Source organism: Salarias fasciatus, chromosome 5 (genome assembly GCF_902148845.1).
Source record: "Salarias fasciatus chromosome 5, fSalaFa1.1, whole genome shotgun sequence".
Classification (NCBI taxonomy): Eukaryota; Metazoa; Chordata; class Actinopteri; order Blenniiformes; family Blenniidae; genus Salarias; species Salarias fasciatus.
This window is the reverse complement of record NC_043749.1, coordinates 17,832,178-17,847,714: the sequence shown is the minus strand read 5'-3', so window position 1 is coordinate 17,847,714 and position 15,537 is coordinate 17,832,178. Positions and strand designations below refer to the sequence as shown.

At 46.9% G+C, this 15,537-nt stretch overlaps 1 protein-coding gene across 3 annotated transcripts in view; it reads right to left on the bottom strand.

Annotated features, from left to right (window-relative positions):
- Window positions 1-507: 507 nt before the first annotated feature.
- The window catches only part of cbfa2t2 (CBFA2/RUNX1 partner transcriptional co-repressor 2), a 36,116-nt gene continuing 21,086 nt past the window's right edge, over window positions 508-15,537 (bottom strand). For all 3 annotated transcript variants that reach the window (XM_030091216.1, XM_030091214.1, XM_030091215.1), the window contains exons 2-11: window positions 9,055-9,213; window positions 8,622-8,863; window positions 8,413-8,502; window positions 6,080-6,267; window positions 5,742-5,995; window positions 4,124-4,209; window positions 3,605-3,797; window positions 2,158-2,226; window positions 1,790-1,980; window positions 508-1,225 (exon numbers count right to left, since the gene is read on the bottom strand). In XM_030091216.1, coding sequence (XP_029947076.1) covers window positions 872-1,225; window positions 1,790-1,980; window positions 2,158-2,226; window positions 3,605-3,797; window positions 4,124-4,209; window positions 5,742-5,995; window positions 6,080-6,267; window positions 8,413-8,502; window positions 8,622-8,863; window positions 9,055-9,187 — 1,800 coding nt within the window. In that variant the 5' untranslated portion in view covers window positions 9,188-9,213 and the 3' untranslated portion in view covers window positions 508-871. The remainder of the gene's footprint in view (window positions 1,226-1,789; window positions 1,981-2,157; window positions 2,227-3,604; window positions 3,798-4,123; window positions 4,210-5,741; window positions 5,996-6,079; window positions 6,268-8,412; window positions 8,503-8,621; window positions 8,864-9,054; window positions 9,214-15,537) is intronic.

Genomic DNA, 15,537 nt, shown 5'->3' with positions numbered 1-15,537 from the left:
GATCCTTTTTTTTTTTTTTTTTTTTTCCACAAAAGACGGTTACAGGCGACGACTACGACTCGCTCTTTAGTGACGGATAACTTTGGTGATGCAGAAATGGCTTGAAATACCTGAACACTTCATTTTAATATTGCTTTGACAAAAAAATAATCATATGCTTTACAATATTCACCGACGGCACGACTGTTTGACATTCACGCATATGAAATCCTGACAAAATGTTGATGAGCAAATATTTATTGTACAAGAGAGCGGCAGAGACGACTTTACACGGTCTACTGTCAGATATTTTCTTTTTCCTACAGGACAAAAACGGATGCTTAAGGGCTGGTACTATTATTACACTGTTTACATCAACCTCCACCTCCCTATCTTAAATTTATACAACAAAGTGAGGATATCAGTTCATGGAGTGGGAGTGTCTTTATATCTCTGTCTTTTGTTTTTTTTTTTTTCATCTCCACTGTTATTTCTCATATGCCTTCCTCTCATAACTTCCTCCCTGCAGCCAGAGATAAACCAAGATCAATCATCATCTCTCTTTCTTTTTTTTTTTCTTTTTCTCTCCCCTCTACGCACAGATCCAACATTTGGGGTTTTGGAAGGATGAGAAACACGTTTCCATCTGTTAGGGAGATCTGTTCGTCCAATAGATGCGTTTCGAGACGAGTCCTCCTGTTCCTTGCCAAAGCCAGAGTCCCAGTTGACATATCACTCAAACAGTCATCCTTAATCTGTCCTCTTTTGTCTGCCAAAGTGTATGATGAAAAATCTGTTATCCTAACTTAACCCACAAATAGTTTCCTCATGCTGCTGAGTCGGACTGTCCCGGTTAACCGGGAGCGGAGGCGACGCTGAAGCGCCTCGCCTCTCAGTGTCCGTTGGTCTCGGGGGCGGAGGCGGGGGTGGAGGGAGTGGAGGATCGGGAGGCGACCGAAGTCTTCTCTCCACCTGGACTGGAGATGGAAGGCACGCTGTCTGGAGCTTTGACCCCAGCCAGGCCGACGGGAGACACTCCGGCCGCCGCCGCTGCTGTGGCGGCGGCTGCTGCTGCTGCCCTACTTGCAGTAATGGCAGAAACGGGTTTGGGCTGAGCCTGGAGTCCCGGGCTGCAGATGAGGTGATGTCTCTCCCAATCTTTGTGCTGGCAGAAGGAGCCGCAGTAGCGAGCGGCGTTGCAGCCGCTGCACGTCTCGCTGGCTTTGCGACCGCAGTTCCAGCAACACTGAGGAGGGGAAAAAAAAGGGAAAGTGTCAGTTTTCCATGTGTGACTAACAAGCTTCTCTACACAGAGGTGTTCTTAGCTCCTCTTGCAATTAGCAAGTAAAACAAAACACTGGCATTCGCTGCGCACCGTGCAACTGTAAGCAGACGATCATTTCTTCATTCAGCTGGGACTGTGTTTCTGGCTCAATCTCCGTCTCCTGAGAGAAATAACTGGCTGCGGATTCGCTGATTGCTCCCCTATGTTCGCCGCAAACGCTCACTGTGGATGTATCCCTCTGAGTGACCCCTTGGACTGAGACAAAGTAATTTGATCCACTTTATATTAATATTAATCACTGCAGCTTTAAGGCATCGAGATCTGGAGCAGCGCTGCGTATTCCCTCTAGACACATTTGCATGAACGGGTTTATATGATCTCATTATTTTTAAAAGGCCCATTACCAACTCAATGTGCCGTGATCTGAAGAAATGCATCCAGATCCATGTGAGGAAGCCATGTCGCAGGCAGCATAATTATGAATGCGTGAATCTTCATGCCTGATGTAATATCTTCCTCGCTCACCTCGCTGGAGTCCTCCTGCTCGTTGATGACCATGATGGCGTCCTCCTGAGCTTTCCTCTTCGCCTCAGCCAGAGTCTTCTCCATCTTCGCCCGCTCGGACGCGATCATCTCGAAGGCTTTCTGCTCGGCCTCGGCCACGGCCTTCTGAACCTCGTCCATGGCCTGACGCTTGACCTCGTTCACCGCTTCTTCTGCACGTCCAGAGGGGGAGAGGTTCAAGTTCAGTTCAGCTGCTTTCAACTTTGCCCACACCTGTTAAGCACTAAGGTGTCCAAATATTCCAGAACGTGTTTCTTCTTCAGTAAAAGGTGTTTGAATTTGCTGTGAAGGTATTCTCAAGCATTTTGAATTCCTATCGAGTTTCTTACCAGCTTTCCTCCAGATTTCATCTGTGACGTATGCTGAGCCTGGCCGCGGCACAAAATCACGCTGGGATTCTGCAGGAAAAAGGCAAAAACAGAAGGGATCAGCACCTGCCAGGGCTTATGAAGATATTATAGTCCTTTTTTTTAAATAATGGCCAATTGTGTGACCGACAGCTCAATCGGGGCAGCACGTGTAAGGAAGGCAAATCCACACGGGCAGACAGTGACAGTATCTCTGTCATGTAGTTCTGTCTTTTCTTAACTGATACAAACGAGAGCGGATATGTAGGCCACACAGGCAGCGTAACTGTTGGTTATCGGAGCCTTGGCCTGATACGAGACTTGACAGCTTTAGAAAGGAATGTGTTTGGCTTGGAGGGAATCGCAAACCGACAAGCTGTGTCAATATTCTGTCTGTTCCCCTCGAATCTCCCTCCTCCCCGCAGCCCATTTCATTTCTGTGGCTCTGCCTCTGCGATGCTGCTGCCTGGCTCATTTCCTGTTCCTTCATCTCTCGTGTCCTAGCTCGCCACCGATTCTCTCTCTCTCTCTCTGTTCATTTACATCCCTCCGTTTCCCACCACGCTTTCAGCACACCCCCACTATTGCAGCTCGAGCCCAGGCAGGCGAGGCAGGCTTTCCGGCTGGGAGCCCAGATGGCGCTCTGGCGAGTCAGCCAGCTCTGGGTCTCTGAGCCTGCAGGACGGCAGGACGGCCCTTCTGTGGCCGATATGGCGGAGGCCAGTCCTGGCACCTGTCTGTGGCTATGGAGCAGCAGGGGGACGGCGAGGCTGGCACACAGAGAGAACATTGCCAGTACACAGCAGACTGTCGACTAACTGTGGAGGGACTCTCCAGCACGCGGAAACGTGGCAGTTCTCTCAATGGCCACTAGAGGATGTCATGAGCATGACACAGGAGGGAATCTGTGCTGGGCTGTGTTCAGACTTTGATACCATCTAAATTAATCTCAGGAAGTCCACATCATTATATCCTATTATTGTGAACATAGGAGACATTTGGCCTGGGTTTGTAGCTGTTTATCTACCATCAGTATCTCACAGAGAATTGCCAGTGGTTCTACTTTCCAAACAAAGACATCTGTTTCTCATGAACCGAGACTGATGCTCATTTATGATACTTGAAAATGAAAAGAAAAGGAAACATGTTCATTAGTTGCGTTTACGTATCTGTCTCTGAAACGTCTGTCATCATCATATTATAAATGCAGAGAAGCCAAATCTGTTGATGCTCGTTGATGAAACACAACCCAGAGCTCTTGTTCTTCAAGGCAAAAGCTGAAGGTTAAATATTCTATCACTTTAAGTATTTATATTTTGGGGTAAATAAGTAATTTGGATCAACTATCAGAACTGAATGAATCACTTCTTCCGGGTTCAGAGGAAGTTTTGCTCTTTGCCTCAGGTTTGAGTAGAGATTAGATTCTCACCTGACTCTGCGGAGTGGGGACTGTGTGTCTTGGAGAACGGAGTGGAGGCCGAGCCTCCTTTGCGTGGGTCTTCCTGCTCGCTGGAGCGGCGTCTCCAGTAGTTGAGCTCCTCGCGGTCGGATTCCTGACACCGTCTGAGCACGCTCACTGACCTCCGTGTCTTCTCAACCATGTCCACAATGCAGTTCAACACCTAAACGGTGAAGGAGACGATTCATTAACATTTGTGGTTCCTAATCATATCATATTATTATTATATTATTATATTACTTTTCAACAAAACTTGTCAACATGACCCACAATAAATCAATATAATAAATAAGAAATCTCTTATTTCAACATCCTTCACACGCCACAATTAGGCATAACCTGAGAGTCAAAGTCTCATTACAGCTACGATCGTGGATGTTGATCGTAAGTTCATCAATCTGCTTCCCAGTCGACAAACCCCAGAAAACAAATTACATTCTTTCTGTATCTCAAACCATTAGCAGGAGGGCTGCCTGTCTGTGCACTTACATGATCCAGATGCCTCCATTCATCAGCCCACTCTCGGTCTGTCAGTCTGTGGTCAACCGGCTCCTCGCGGTAGCCCCCATTAGTGCCTGATTAAAACACACACAGGGCAGACCAAAGACCGACGTGATTAACATGTAAAGGAAGCCACAAGTGACGGCGAGTGAGTGAAATCTGTCCCAGTGCGTCAATATGGCTGCTCATTTTGTGTTTTGGTACAAGCATTAAATAAAATAGGAACAATGGAAAAAATGAAAACATGTCCACAGTCCAGGAACAGCACATATAAAGCTTATTTACATTTAAAGATGGCACACACACACACACACTTTCAGATAGATGTAGGCACAGTGAGCAACAAAAGGTGAAGTGAAAGAGAAAAAAAGAAGCCTATGATGCAAAACAGACGCCCAGCTCCCCGAGCCTACGCACATCTGGAAGTCAGCTGTCAGCCACACACACACACACACACACACACACACACACACACACACACACACACACACATACAGACACACACTCCCCTCCTGGAGCTCACAGCATTCCAGCAGGGAGACACTCAGGCTGAGTAGAGTGGCTCCACTTCTAAACACAACCAGCCGGTCTGACACTCAGTGTGGACTCTTACAGCCACACACACACACACACACACACACACACACAAAACTCAAACACAAATACACACACATACACAAATCAGATTGGAGTCCAGTCATCAATGTAAGTAATGCCCATATATACAATCTGCAGTGATCGCAGTGTGCATGAAAACTTTGCATTCACGCAGAGAGCAAAAATATGTTTATATGTATCTATACGCAAAAGCACGGCATTCAGGCGGGTACACAAGGACATACACATCGTTTTAAACCACAATCTGGGTAAAACTGGGTAAGGAACTGCCGAGAGGCCACATGCGCACTGAGCCAGCCGAAGAGAATAATGAGCCCTCGTACGCACACACTCACTTTTCTTCTAAACATCTTCTCAACTTCTGGTTCTCATCAGCGTTCATCAGTTCAAAGCCACGAGTGCGCGGACTGGTGTGTTTATGCGTGTGTGTGTGTGTGCGCCTGTGAGTTAAGTGGCGGCAGGCGGGCGGGAGGCTGTCAGACAAGGGACTAAGGCCTCGTAAACACAGCACCTCTACCATGAACATATTAAGGTGCGTGTCTGTATGTGTGCGCCTGCGTCTGTGAGCTACTGCTGTTTCCACTGAGTGCTGACAAGCCCCGAATGGAGGGCAGATATACACCAGAGTCCATCCAATCCTCCCTCGCTTGGACAGTACGGCTCTGTTTATACACATGTGGGGACTCCAGAGATGTACCGGGCTCAGCTACACAAACACACAGACCACCCATTAGTGCGTGTAGAATATGATATGTGAGCATGTTTGTTTTTAACGCAAGTTTGTTCGTCTCTAATTGCGTTTGTAAGCGGCTTGTATTCCCACTATGGAGGGGAAAAAAAAAACAAGAAGATTTTGGCTGAGTTTTGAGAAAGTGCAGAGATGGTAGCTTGATGGTTGGAAAATTTTACACTAGAAAGCACATATCATCCATTATTGTAATAAATTGGATTCAGCTGGTGAGTTGTGGACGGGGCCTGCAGGACATACCGGGCAGCCGGGGCCGGTCTTTGAGCTCGCGGATCTCCAGCACGCGCTGGCTGTGCTCCCGGTGTAAGATGTGCGGCGCTGCGATGTCGTCCAGAGCGTAGTGCTGCAGGGGCGGAGGGGTCGGGTGGAGCTGGGCGCTGAGGGGCAGCGGGTGGGCGGGGCTGTGTCGGGGCGCGGGGCTGATGGTGCAGATCCGCTTGGAGGCGGGCTCCATGGTTACCGGTGGTCGCTCATGGAAACCATTCTCTTTGGCCCTGGAGAGGAGACGGCAGAGGTCTTTATGTTTCCATCAGCGTCGAGTCGGACACACACTGACAGAGTTTGACGCCGTCGCTGACCTGCTGGGGCTGTGTCTCTTAGTCCCCGTCTCAGGAGGATCCATCAGCAGCTCGGAGGAGTCTGGAGAGGAGGCCAGGGAGGAGGTGCTCAGGAGGAGGTGCTCATGCTGGGACAAGTACTGAGCTGGGGTCTGCTTGGCTGCCCTCGCACAATGGAGCAGCTCCCGCTGTAAGAGGGGGAGATTGGCCTGGCAGAGGAGACAAAACATACTTGTGAGATAACAAACTTATCTGAAAAACAAAAGAGAGAAATTAAAAACTTGTTTTTATTGATAAACACAATTAGATTATCTTACTTGAGCACCAGTTTAATGTGAAATTATCAGTTTTATTCTTATTTTTTCCCCAAATATTCCCATTTTCATGTTCAGCAGGATTTGCCGAACACAATCACTTGACCAATAAAGGGTTAAACAGTGTTGTACAAGTATTCCGCTTTATTCGGCTTTCCCTCTGTCATTCACATCATCAGTCTTGTATTAATGGAACTTAACTTCATTCAGCGACAGAAGCAGACACAAAGAAACGAATCGTCAAGCTTCCTATCAATAAAGAAGAGACACGCTGATCTGAAGCAAACAGACCACAGCTGGCGGAGACAGACTACCACCATGCAGCGGCGGAGCGAGGAGACACAGAGCAGATCTGCCTCCCGGGGAGGATGCCTGGCTGGGAGAAAGGAGTTTCTAGGAAGGGGGGTGGTGGGTGTAGGGGTGGGGTGGGGTGGGGGGGGGGGGGGGGGGGGGGGGGGCGCAGCGGCTTCTGGAGATCTGGACTTTAAGACTGGGTCTGGGTGTTGTTCTGTGGCTGCTTCCATGGTGGCTGCGGCTTTTCCAACTCAAATGAAAATAGCTGCGTTTTCTAAGCCGCTGCTGACGTTGATTACAAACCTCATGTCTGTGGCGCGGCGCGCCGAGAACAATAAGTCCGTCACACCGGAGGTATGTATGAAAATGAGAGAGTTTTCAAAACATAAAAATAGGCTCAAGTTCACCGTCATTCTTCACTCTGTTTTTCCCCCTAAATATTTATCTGTGACTCCAATCTTTCCATCTCTCTTTTGTTCCCCGCATTTCCCTAATTAGGAACAGACTCCAGTGTGTTTGCAATTACAACACTTCCTCACTCCCTCTTCTTGAGCAACAAACTAAATAACCGCACTGTTCTCTCTTTCCCTCTTTCTTTTTTTTTTCCTCTGACCGACCTCTGCTTTCAAAGTAGCACTTTCAACCGTCGTCTTCTGTGAACCTCTTCCCATTTTCCATTCAGTCTGGCCACTTCTCCTCTGTTAAGGCCAGCTGAAGCTTACAGCATCTCTTGTGCTTTTTCCCTAAAGATGCTAATACTTGTGCTTTATGGTCTGCGCTCCCATGCTCCTCTGCATCCCTGCTTTCCCTGGGGCCCCAGCTCACAGACACATGTGCTGTGTGTCGGTTGAGCGCGGGGCTCTCCGGGGTTCAGCGGGGCGGATGCTAGATTGGCGGCGCCTCGGCAGCTGAATGCTCTTTTAACAGGACAGCGGCTCCATATGGCACGCTGCAGACCATAAAAAAAAAGGGAAGGGAGCCGCTTTATAGGCATGTTTCACACTTCCGACTTTCCACTTTTCCCTTCTCTTATCCTCACCCACTTCACTCCTTTTTCACTTCCTCGCAGACTTTGTCCCATCTGTCCCGTTTCTCTTTTTTGAGAGATTCTTCTGAAGGAGTTTGGAATTCATTTGTGCGTCTCCTTCATCTTTGCAATCTGGGAGGGTTCTGTCTCAGCCTCGCCGAGCAGACAGATGGAGCTTCTCCAAAGGTGAGCGAGAGGTAAGTGTGGAAAAAGACATTTCAGCTGCTCCGACTTCGAGTGCCGCGTTGCAACCGACTGAAGATTTACGAGCTACTTTACTGGTGGGGGAGCTCCTAAAAAGTATACTCTTGCAGAGTCCCCTGGTTACAAAGGGGCTCAAGAGGCGGTTAACACACACTCATCTGTTGCTTGTCAAGTCTGCACGCAACTCTTGGTGGTTATTATTAACCATTGAGAAGCAATCTGTAACTGCAGCGAAGCCTATTTATAGCGCCACGCACTGTATCCACAAAACAATGTAATAAATGAAGCTATAACTTCTCCATCACGGCTCCTGGGTGGTGACGGTGTCATTCATAAATCATTTAAATCATCCTGAACTGGGGTTACGGCGATGTTAAAGACCCTTTCTCTATTAGCCTGTTGCATTACTAACCACAGGCTAACAGGCAAAAAGACTGAGTATTGAGATTTAAATTAAAAAGAAAAAAAAAAAAACTTCCAGGAAAGAAAGGAAGTAATCCAACAAAATAGTTTACCTTGAGAAATGGAATAACGAACGGTCGTAAGGGGAAGTTTGTGGCCTCGTGAAGCCGAGAGTGAAATTCCTCGATGGTTACCGTCGAATTCTGGGAAACGGAGACCGCAAGAAAAGGTTCAGAAACTCATGCGGATCACACAAACATTTCAAGTTTTCAAGGCGTGGGTTCATTTTGATCCTTTCTGACACGTGATCAAAAGGCCTCACCACGAGGGCCAGGACCAGGCTCCGAACGCTGTCTCCCATCTCGGGGGAAATGTCGTTGCCAAACTGCTGCAGCGTGGTCAGGAAACGTTTCAGCTTGCTCAGCTGGCGAGCCCCACAGGTGGCCGGCAGCTGCTGGTTCGCCAGCGATGACGAGGAGGAGGAGGACGGCCCGTTGCTGTAGCGCTGCGGCGGTGACGGCACTGCGTTTAGGGTCGGAGGGGAATGATGATTCCCGTTGGTCACTGAGGAAGACGGAGGAGATGCAGGAGGGAGACATTAACATAAACACCGCTGAGAGAAACCAGATGTTCCTTCTTCTTCTTTTTTTTTCTTCTTCTTTTTAAATGTGCAACCAGTAAGCAGGCAAATGTTTCACGTGTGCATGCGCTGGGGAGCTGGAGAGGTAACGAAGAAAGATCTGGGCATAACTTACGTGCTGTGGTGGAGAAAGACGCCGGGCGAGGACCACTGGGGTTGACGGAGGGGAGGGGGGGCATTGTGGAGCTGGCGCTGCTGCTGGGGGCTGATCTGGAATGAGTCTTAGCATCCACAGGAGAACCGGGCATGGCAGGGCTCTTCTTCTCTCTACTGTCTGCACAGGAACAGGGCAGGAGGAGAGAGGTCAGCCGTGGGTCAGAAACCACAGCGCTTCAAAAAAAAAAAAAAGAAGAAGAAGAAGTTGTTGTCCCGTGGCGAAACCGAACGAACGAAAATCCAAAACAGATTTTCAAAAGTCTAAAAAAAACATACTTCTACTGCCAGTAAAAATGAGCAAGCAGTGTTTTCGCTATGGCATAGTTTTTCAATTTGTAAAAGCACGAGCGAGAAACTCGCCCGTGCTTTGACATGACAAATAAATAAGAAAACAAATGGGCCTTTTTAACTCCCACCATCAGCTCAGTGGTTTAAATCAATGGCGAGGCTTTGAGCGTATAGCTACAAAAGAAAAACAAAAAATGCCCGGCTCCCCCCAGCTCCACTTCACATCACACAACACACACACACAGCGCCGGGTAACAACCACCCTGCCCCCAGCAAAGAGACAGATGTCTAAAGTTTAGCCCCACACTCACCCATTCAGATCAATAACAGAAGAAATGCTGAAGAAGTCTATTGTGTGGGAGTAGAATGCCCCCTCATTGAGCTCCCCAACAAATAGGGGGGCAAAGAAAGAAAGGAGAGACAGTGAGAGAAAGGGACGGGGCTATTTCACGCTTTGCTAACAAGATCGGCAAAGCTTTTGAATGTTAAACGCAACTTCTCAATATGCCTTTGACGCTGAATGAGACCACCAGATAAGGAGGAATGGAGAAAGTGTAATGGGGGGTGTGGCGGTGGCGAGATGCGGGATCAGAAGCCGCCTTTGTTTCCCGGAGATGCATGAAGGCCGGGTCCCGTCTCCATTTAGAGTGGATCAGACTTTTCTAACTGCGCCGAGAATTGACGATTAATAGACAAGCACGGTCCCACAGGTCATGGGTCAGCAGAAAGCAGCTTTTTAAATGTGGTTTCATGGTTTTAGGGCTTTGCTTTCAATGGCGCCCTTTATATCTTTTTCACAGCTATGAACTCTGCATGGCCTTGAGCCACAGGGTCCCAGTTTATAAAGGCTTAAGATGGAAGACTTAAGCTGTCAGCGGGACATTGAAAAGCCTGTTGCACAAATAAAATGTACTTTTCTGAGTGCAAAATATGAAAAATAAAAACAGAAGAGAAACCTCTAGTGAGTTTATACACACTTGCACACACTGACAAACTTATTTTTTCATGCAGCCTTGACAAATTTGACGATTTCGCTTGTCCCCTTCAATCTGCACACTTTTTTTTTTTTTTTTTTTTATAACCTCACCACTTATTCATCATATCTGCAGCTCATCATGCAGCTTTCACTCGGTTCAGCAGTACCCTTTACCCTCGCTCCCCAGTCCTCTTTACCGGCGCTGTGGCCGGCCCGCCACGGCTCCACCTGTTCACCAACATAGGGGGCAGGAAGAAGGGATCTATACAGACATTTGGACTGTCATGCCCACCACGCGTGGCCTGCCAGCGTGCTGCAGGGAGCAGCCTGCGTGCACACACACACACACACAAATGCCTGCTCCACAGTTCCGCACGCCCCATCCGTATGGCCAGGAAATTAGACTGACATCTCAATAACAGAATCAACGGGGCATATGGCCTTTGTGTCAACACTGTAACCATGTAAACAACTTTTTATATATATATACAAACACACAAGAAGCCTCATTGGAGTGATTGTGCTGAAATAGTTTTAATAGCTCATTTTGTTTGACCCACAGGTGGACATGAAACCTCCCAAAAAAATGTAAAAACGTGAGCGATCGCAGCATTTTTGCCCTTTACTGTGTGACCTATTTCTTCACGGAGGTGAGAAATTAGGTTGCAGCTGCGCAAATCTTAAGATCTTGTGGGGGGGGATATATCGCTCGCCGTGCCAGAGGTAACCGGAGACATCAGGTGCGTGCGCATGTATTGCTAACGGCCCACTGAGAATTGCCTCTGCTTGTCAATTAGACGTTGCACATAGCCGGATGACTTCATCTGGCGCGCGAGCACCTGAGTCCGTCGCAGGGGAGGCAGCTGTCACAGGAGCCGCCAAACGCACGCGCTCGCGGCGCACAGAGTGGTCCAATGTTAACTCAGGTGAATATTGGCTTAGAGGAGGATGTAGGGTGTTTGTCTGGTCTGAATGCCACCTGTTGCCCCTGTCGCGAGGGAACAAAGGGAAGGTGGACGAACGTCATCAGGAGGATTGGATGGAAACACCCCGATGCATAGACAACACTTCCGAATAAAATGAATATAACCCACAGCTATCAGCGGCTGACATCAAGAGAAAACAATTAGAAAATCTCCTCATACCACTCTATGCGGCTGTCCGTCAGTCCCTTTTAAAGACCCACGGTCTCATCGGTCACTTGAGCTCACGCTTCCGTTTCCTACAGCAGTTGTTATCACAGCGATGGAAAAGCAGCATGCATCTGCGGAGACGGCTGTTGCTAACCAGGTGTTCCTTGTTTGTTCAGCTTCAGGTGACGCTCGTCTGCATTAAAACATCCAGCGGGTTATAATTGCCTCTGTCTCTGCAGGTGAGCGTTCAGAATGAGGCTCTGGAAAAAAAATACAATAAGAAAGAAGCACAATGTGACTGCTCCTGTGGAGCCACCACTGCGGAGGCAAGACTATGAATAATGGAGATGGTTATGAAAAGACAAATAACAACCAAAAATATACATCTGCCTCCTGGTGCGGGGTGGGGATAAATGACCTAGATGCTTCGTGATGTGAGGTATAAATACTGTGTAAAAACTGGATCACGTTTTAACACTAAACTCTTAAAAGTCCAGGCGATGGGTGTGTGGTTGGCAGCTGTGAGACAGGCGTGTGTGTGTGTGTGTGTGTGTGTGTGTGTGTGTGTGTGTGTGTGTGTGTGTGTGTGTGTGTGTGTGTGTGTGCGCTGAACTGCTATCTCTGGCCTGTCACTGCGGATGAGGTGTGAGGAGATGGAACACAGCTCCGACCAATTCATCAGAGAGGAGAAAGAAAACTCACAGCATGTGCAATGATACAAATATGTGGGCTCAGGACGCGCACGTCACAAATACCTAAACACACACACACACACACACACACACACACACACACACTATATACCTCAAACTGAACTACAAAATATATGAATTACAGGTTTTTCACCTAATCATGAGACGACAGCAACAAATGTTAGATATCAGTCTCAGCTGGTTAAGCTTATCATAAAAAGTAAAAACGTATTGTTTGGTGGGCTTTTATAGTACTGAACAATACATTAAAAACACATGCTTTAGAGGACAAACAACTTATAGCAACCTCAAACTGTGTGAATTCAGCATTACGCAAATGACTTGTGATAAAATCCAGTGATGAGCTACAAAAAAAAATAAAGATCCAAATGGTTTTGAAAGCTTTAAATGGAAATGAAAATTACCTCTTGCAGCATATAGGGTCAAGATCTTAGATTTCACAAGTGACTTATGATAGTAATCCCTACAAAAGGAAGTAGCCAAACAGACGATTCGTTCAGAAAATGAAAATAAAGCAAATCCTTCTTTACATTATTCACCACTACTGAGACTTACCCAATTTGCTGACAACTGTGAATCACTTAGGAAGAATATCTTGTCGTCAAAGGTGCTTTAAATATTCACAATAATCAGCATGAGACTGGCTCTTTCAAGAAATTCCAAGAAAAAGAGGCAAGCTGAGATAAAATGCCAACATGCAGGCAGCAGCTGACGTGTTGCTAGATAAGCTAATGTTCAACGGATGGTGCTAATAGTGAACATTTGCTGTGGACGTTCCATGTTATTTTTTTAAAGTAAAGCGGTAATATCTCAGAATGATGATATGTGTTGATAAATACTGGAAAAAAGGTTCAGAAAACAAGGCTTGGTTAATTTGTGTACAATTTGTAGGAGAAAGAAAGTCTTTACCCTCTGTTATTGTACTGAAGTAAGTTTTCCAATTATCTGTTCTTCACTTTAGTATTTGTGTTTCTCACGTTGTGTTACCGAATCAATTACAGCACAAGCGTCAGTACTTTTACTCACATTCCTAAAAATGGCTTCTTACTTGTATTAACTTCTGCAGTGATGATTCAGAGTTACAGGAGTATGACTGTCAGAATATATCAACAGTGGCTGAATGCCTGAACTTGTTTGTGAATCAAAAAGTGTCTTTTAGATAAAATATTTAAAAGAAATTTACAGTATGAAAAAAAAAAAGCTCATTAAAGTAGAATCCTGTACTGTGATTAAGCTGTCGTACACCGACAAATATGGTATTACATTTGGAATAAGCTATTTAAAATGTGTGTAAGCACATTTGATCCCACAGCCACCACTGAATTATCATTGAAAGTGACGTTAAAAAGGTTAAAAAATTGTATCAAACATTTATTTTGAGTACAACCAAGAACCTAAGTTGAATTACTTTCACTTTTTCCTTTTTTTAATTTACAGAACTATCTTCATTTCTCTTGAAATAAAGAATGTGGGAACTTTTGCCAACTCTACAGTTTATTGAAATGAAATCTTCCCTAATTGAACTTAATTTTAAAGTAGGTGTGACCAGGTATTTTTAATTGCCAGTTGAGCCTGTGTATTTAACCCAATTAAAAACACACACACACACACACACAGACTAAAGGAGAATTGATTTATAAATTAAACAGGACCTTTCTCCTCTTCCTCCTCCTGCTCTTCCTGTACCATATGGATCTAATCGGCCAAGAGCCGGCCAGCTGGGACCGCCAACAGTCACCTGTGAGGAGGAGGAGGAGGAGGAGGAGGAGGAGGAGGAGGAGGAGGAGGAGGAGTGTGCAGAAGGGACTGTTGGAGCCTCCTCCACTAAACCAGGGCAGCCCCAGCGCTCTCTCTCTCTCTCTCTCTCTCACACACACACACACACACACACACACACACACACACACACACACACACATCTCTGCCTTCCCTCTGGGGGGGGGGGGGGGGGGGGGGGGGGGGGGGCATTGAGGGGAGGCATGAGGCAGCTGAATGCAAGCGAGTGGACTTAAATGCTGCGGAGACAAAGGCTGCACCTGGTCCCCGTCCGTCCACGCACACAGCCACAATACAGCACACATCTGTTCCTCTCTCCTGCGATCCCTCCTGACCTCCACCCACCCACCCACACACACACACACACACATACACACACGCACACTTTAGGCAGCATCCATTTTTAAAGCAGACAGTTCAACAGTGCATGCTTCTCTCCTCACATTAGACAGTCGTTATAACCTCACAACAGGTTCAATGACTTCAGCATTTCGTGGAGGGTAAAGCGTCAGATTTGTTGCAAATCTGGACGTGTGCTTTCATTTGATGGTTTGAATCAGGGTTATTTATACCGTTGCTCTCTTGGCGCTCACTCTTCATCTGTTGATGTTGTTGTACTGTTTCCAAAGTTGTTTTAAATAGTAACACGCCAGCAAGTTCATATTACAAATGTTTTATTGTGGCTCACGAGTCAGCAAAGCACTTGTTCAGCAACATTTACATTTAAACCATATTTAGAGGGATATTTTGTGCAAATTCAAGTTTGTTTTTACATTACCTCTGCAACTGTGGCATCGCTTGGCCTCCTCACTCAAAACAACATGGCAGAATTGTTGCCTGTCTATTATCACAGAGCCACCGTCACAGACTGCTCAGGAATTTTAAACAAGCAGGGACAGGAATCAGAAATGATCCTCCAAATTAGAGGCACCGGGAGCTAAGAAGGAGACTCACAAGCAGGGAGGAAAAGATGGAGGACGGGGAGGGATGAAATAACAAGGAGAGAAAATACTGTTTTCGTTTGGTTTCATCAGAAAGACAAGCCTGGTTGTCAGACTCAGAGCCAGGCTGTTGTTCTTGGCTCTCATTACCACCTTCCAGCCCCATAGACGACATATTTGGACAAAACCCAACGTCAACACTCCTCAGTCCACGAGGAAGGGGAGAGACGGAGAGGTGGAAAAGGTTGACAGTAGTGGGGAAGGAGGGATGAGAGAAAGACGCATGCATGCACACTGGGAGGAAGGAGGGACAACTTTGCAAGAAGAGGGATGGAGGTGAAGTGAGAAAAGTGCTCCGGAGCCGCAACGCTCAGTCATGCCCCTGAAGTGAATTTGTCACATTTCCCCGTGGCAGAGACGGTGAGAGAAGCCCTTGCATAACCTCATCACCCAGTGGGATAATTAGAAAAACACTGCAGTCATCCTGCATGCCACATACTGGACAGAGAAACCCAGAGATGGAAATGTACTTAGTGGCAGACTGCTGAGGAGGAAAGTACGAGGGGAGACGGCATGGCAGACAGACGCTGTCCATAAAAGCGAAGAATGAGCCGT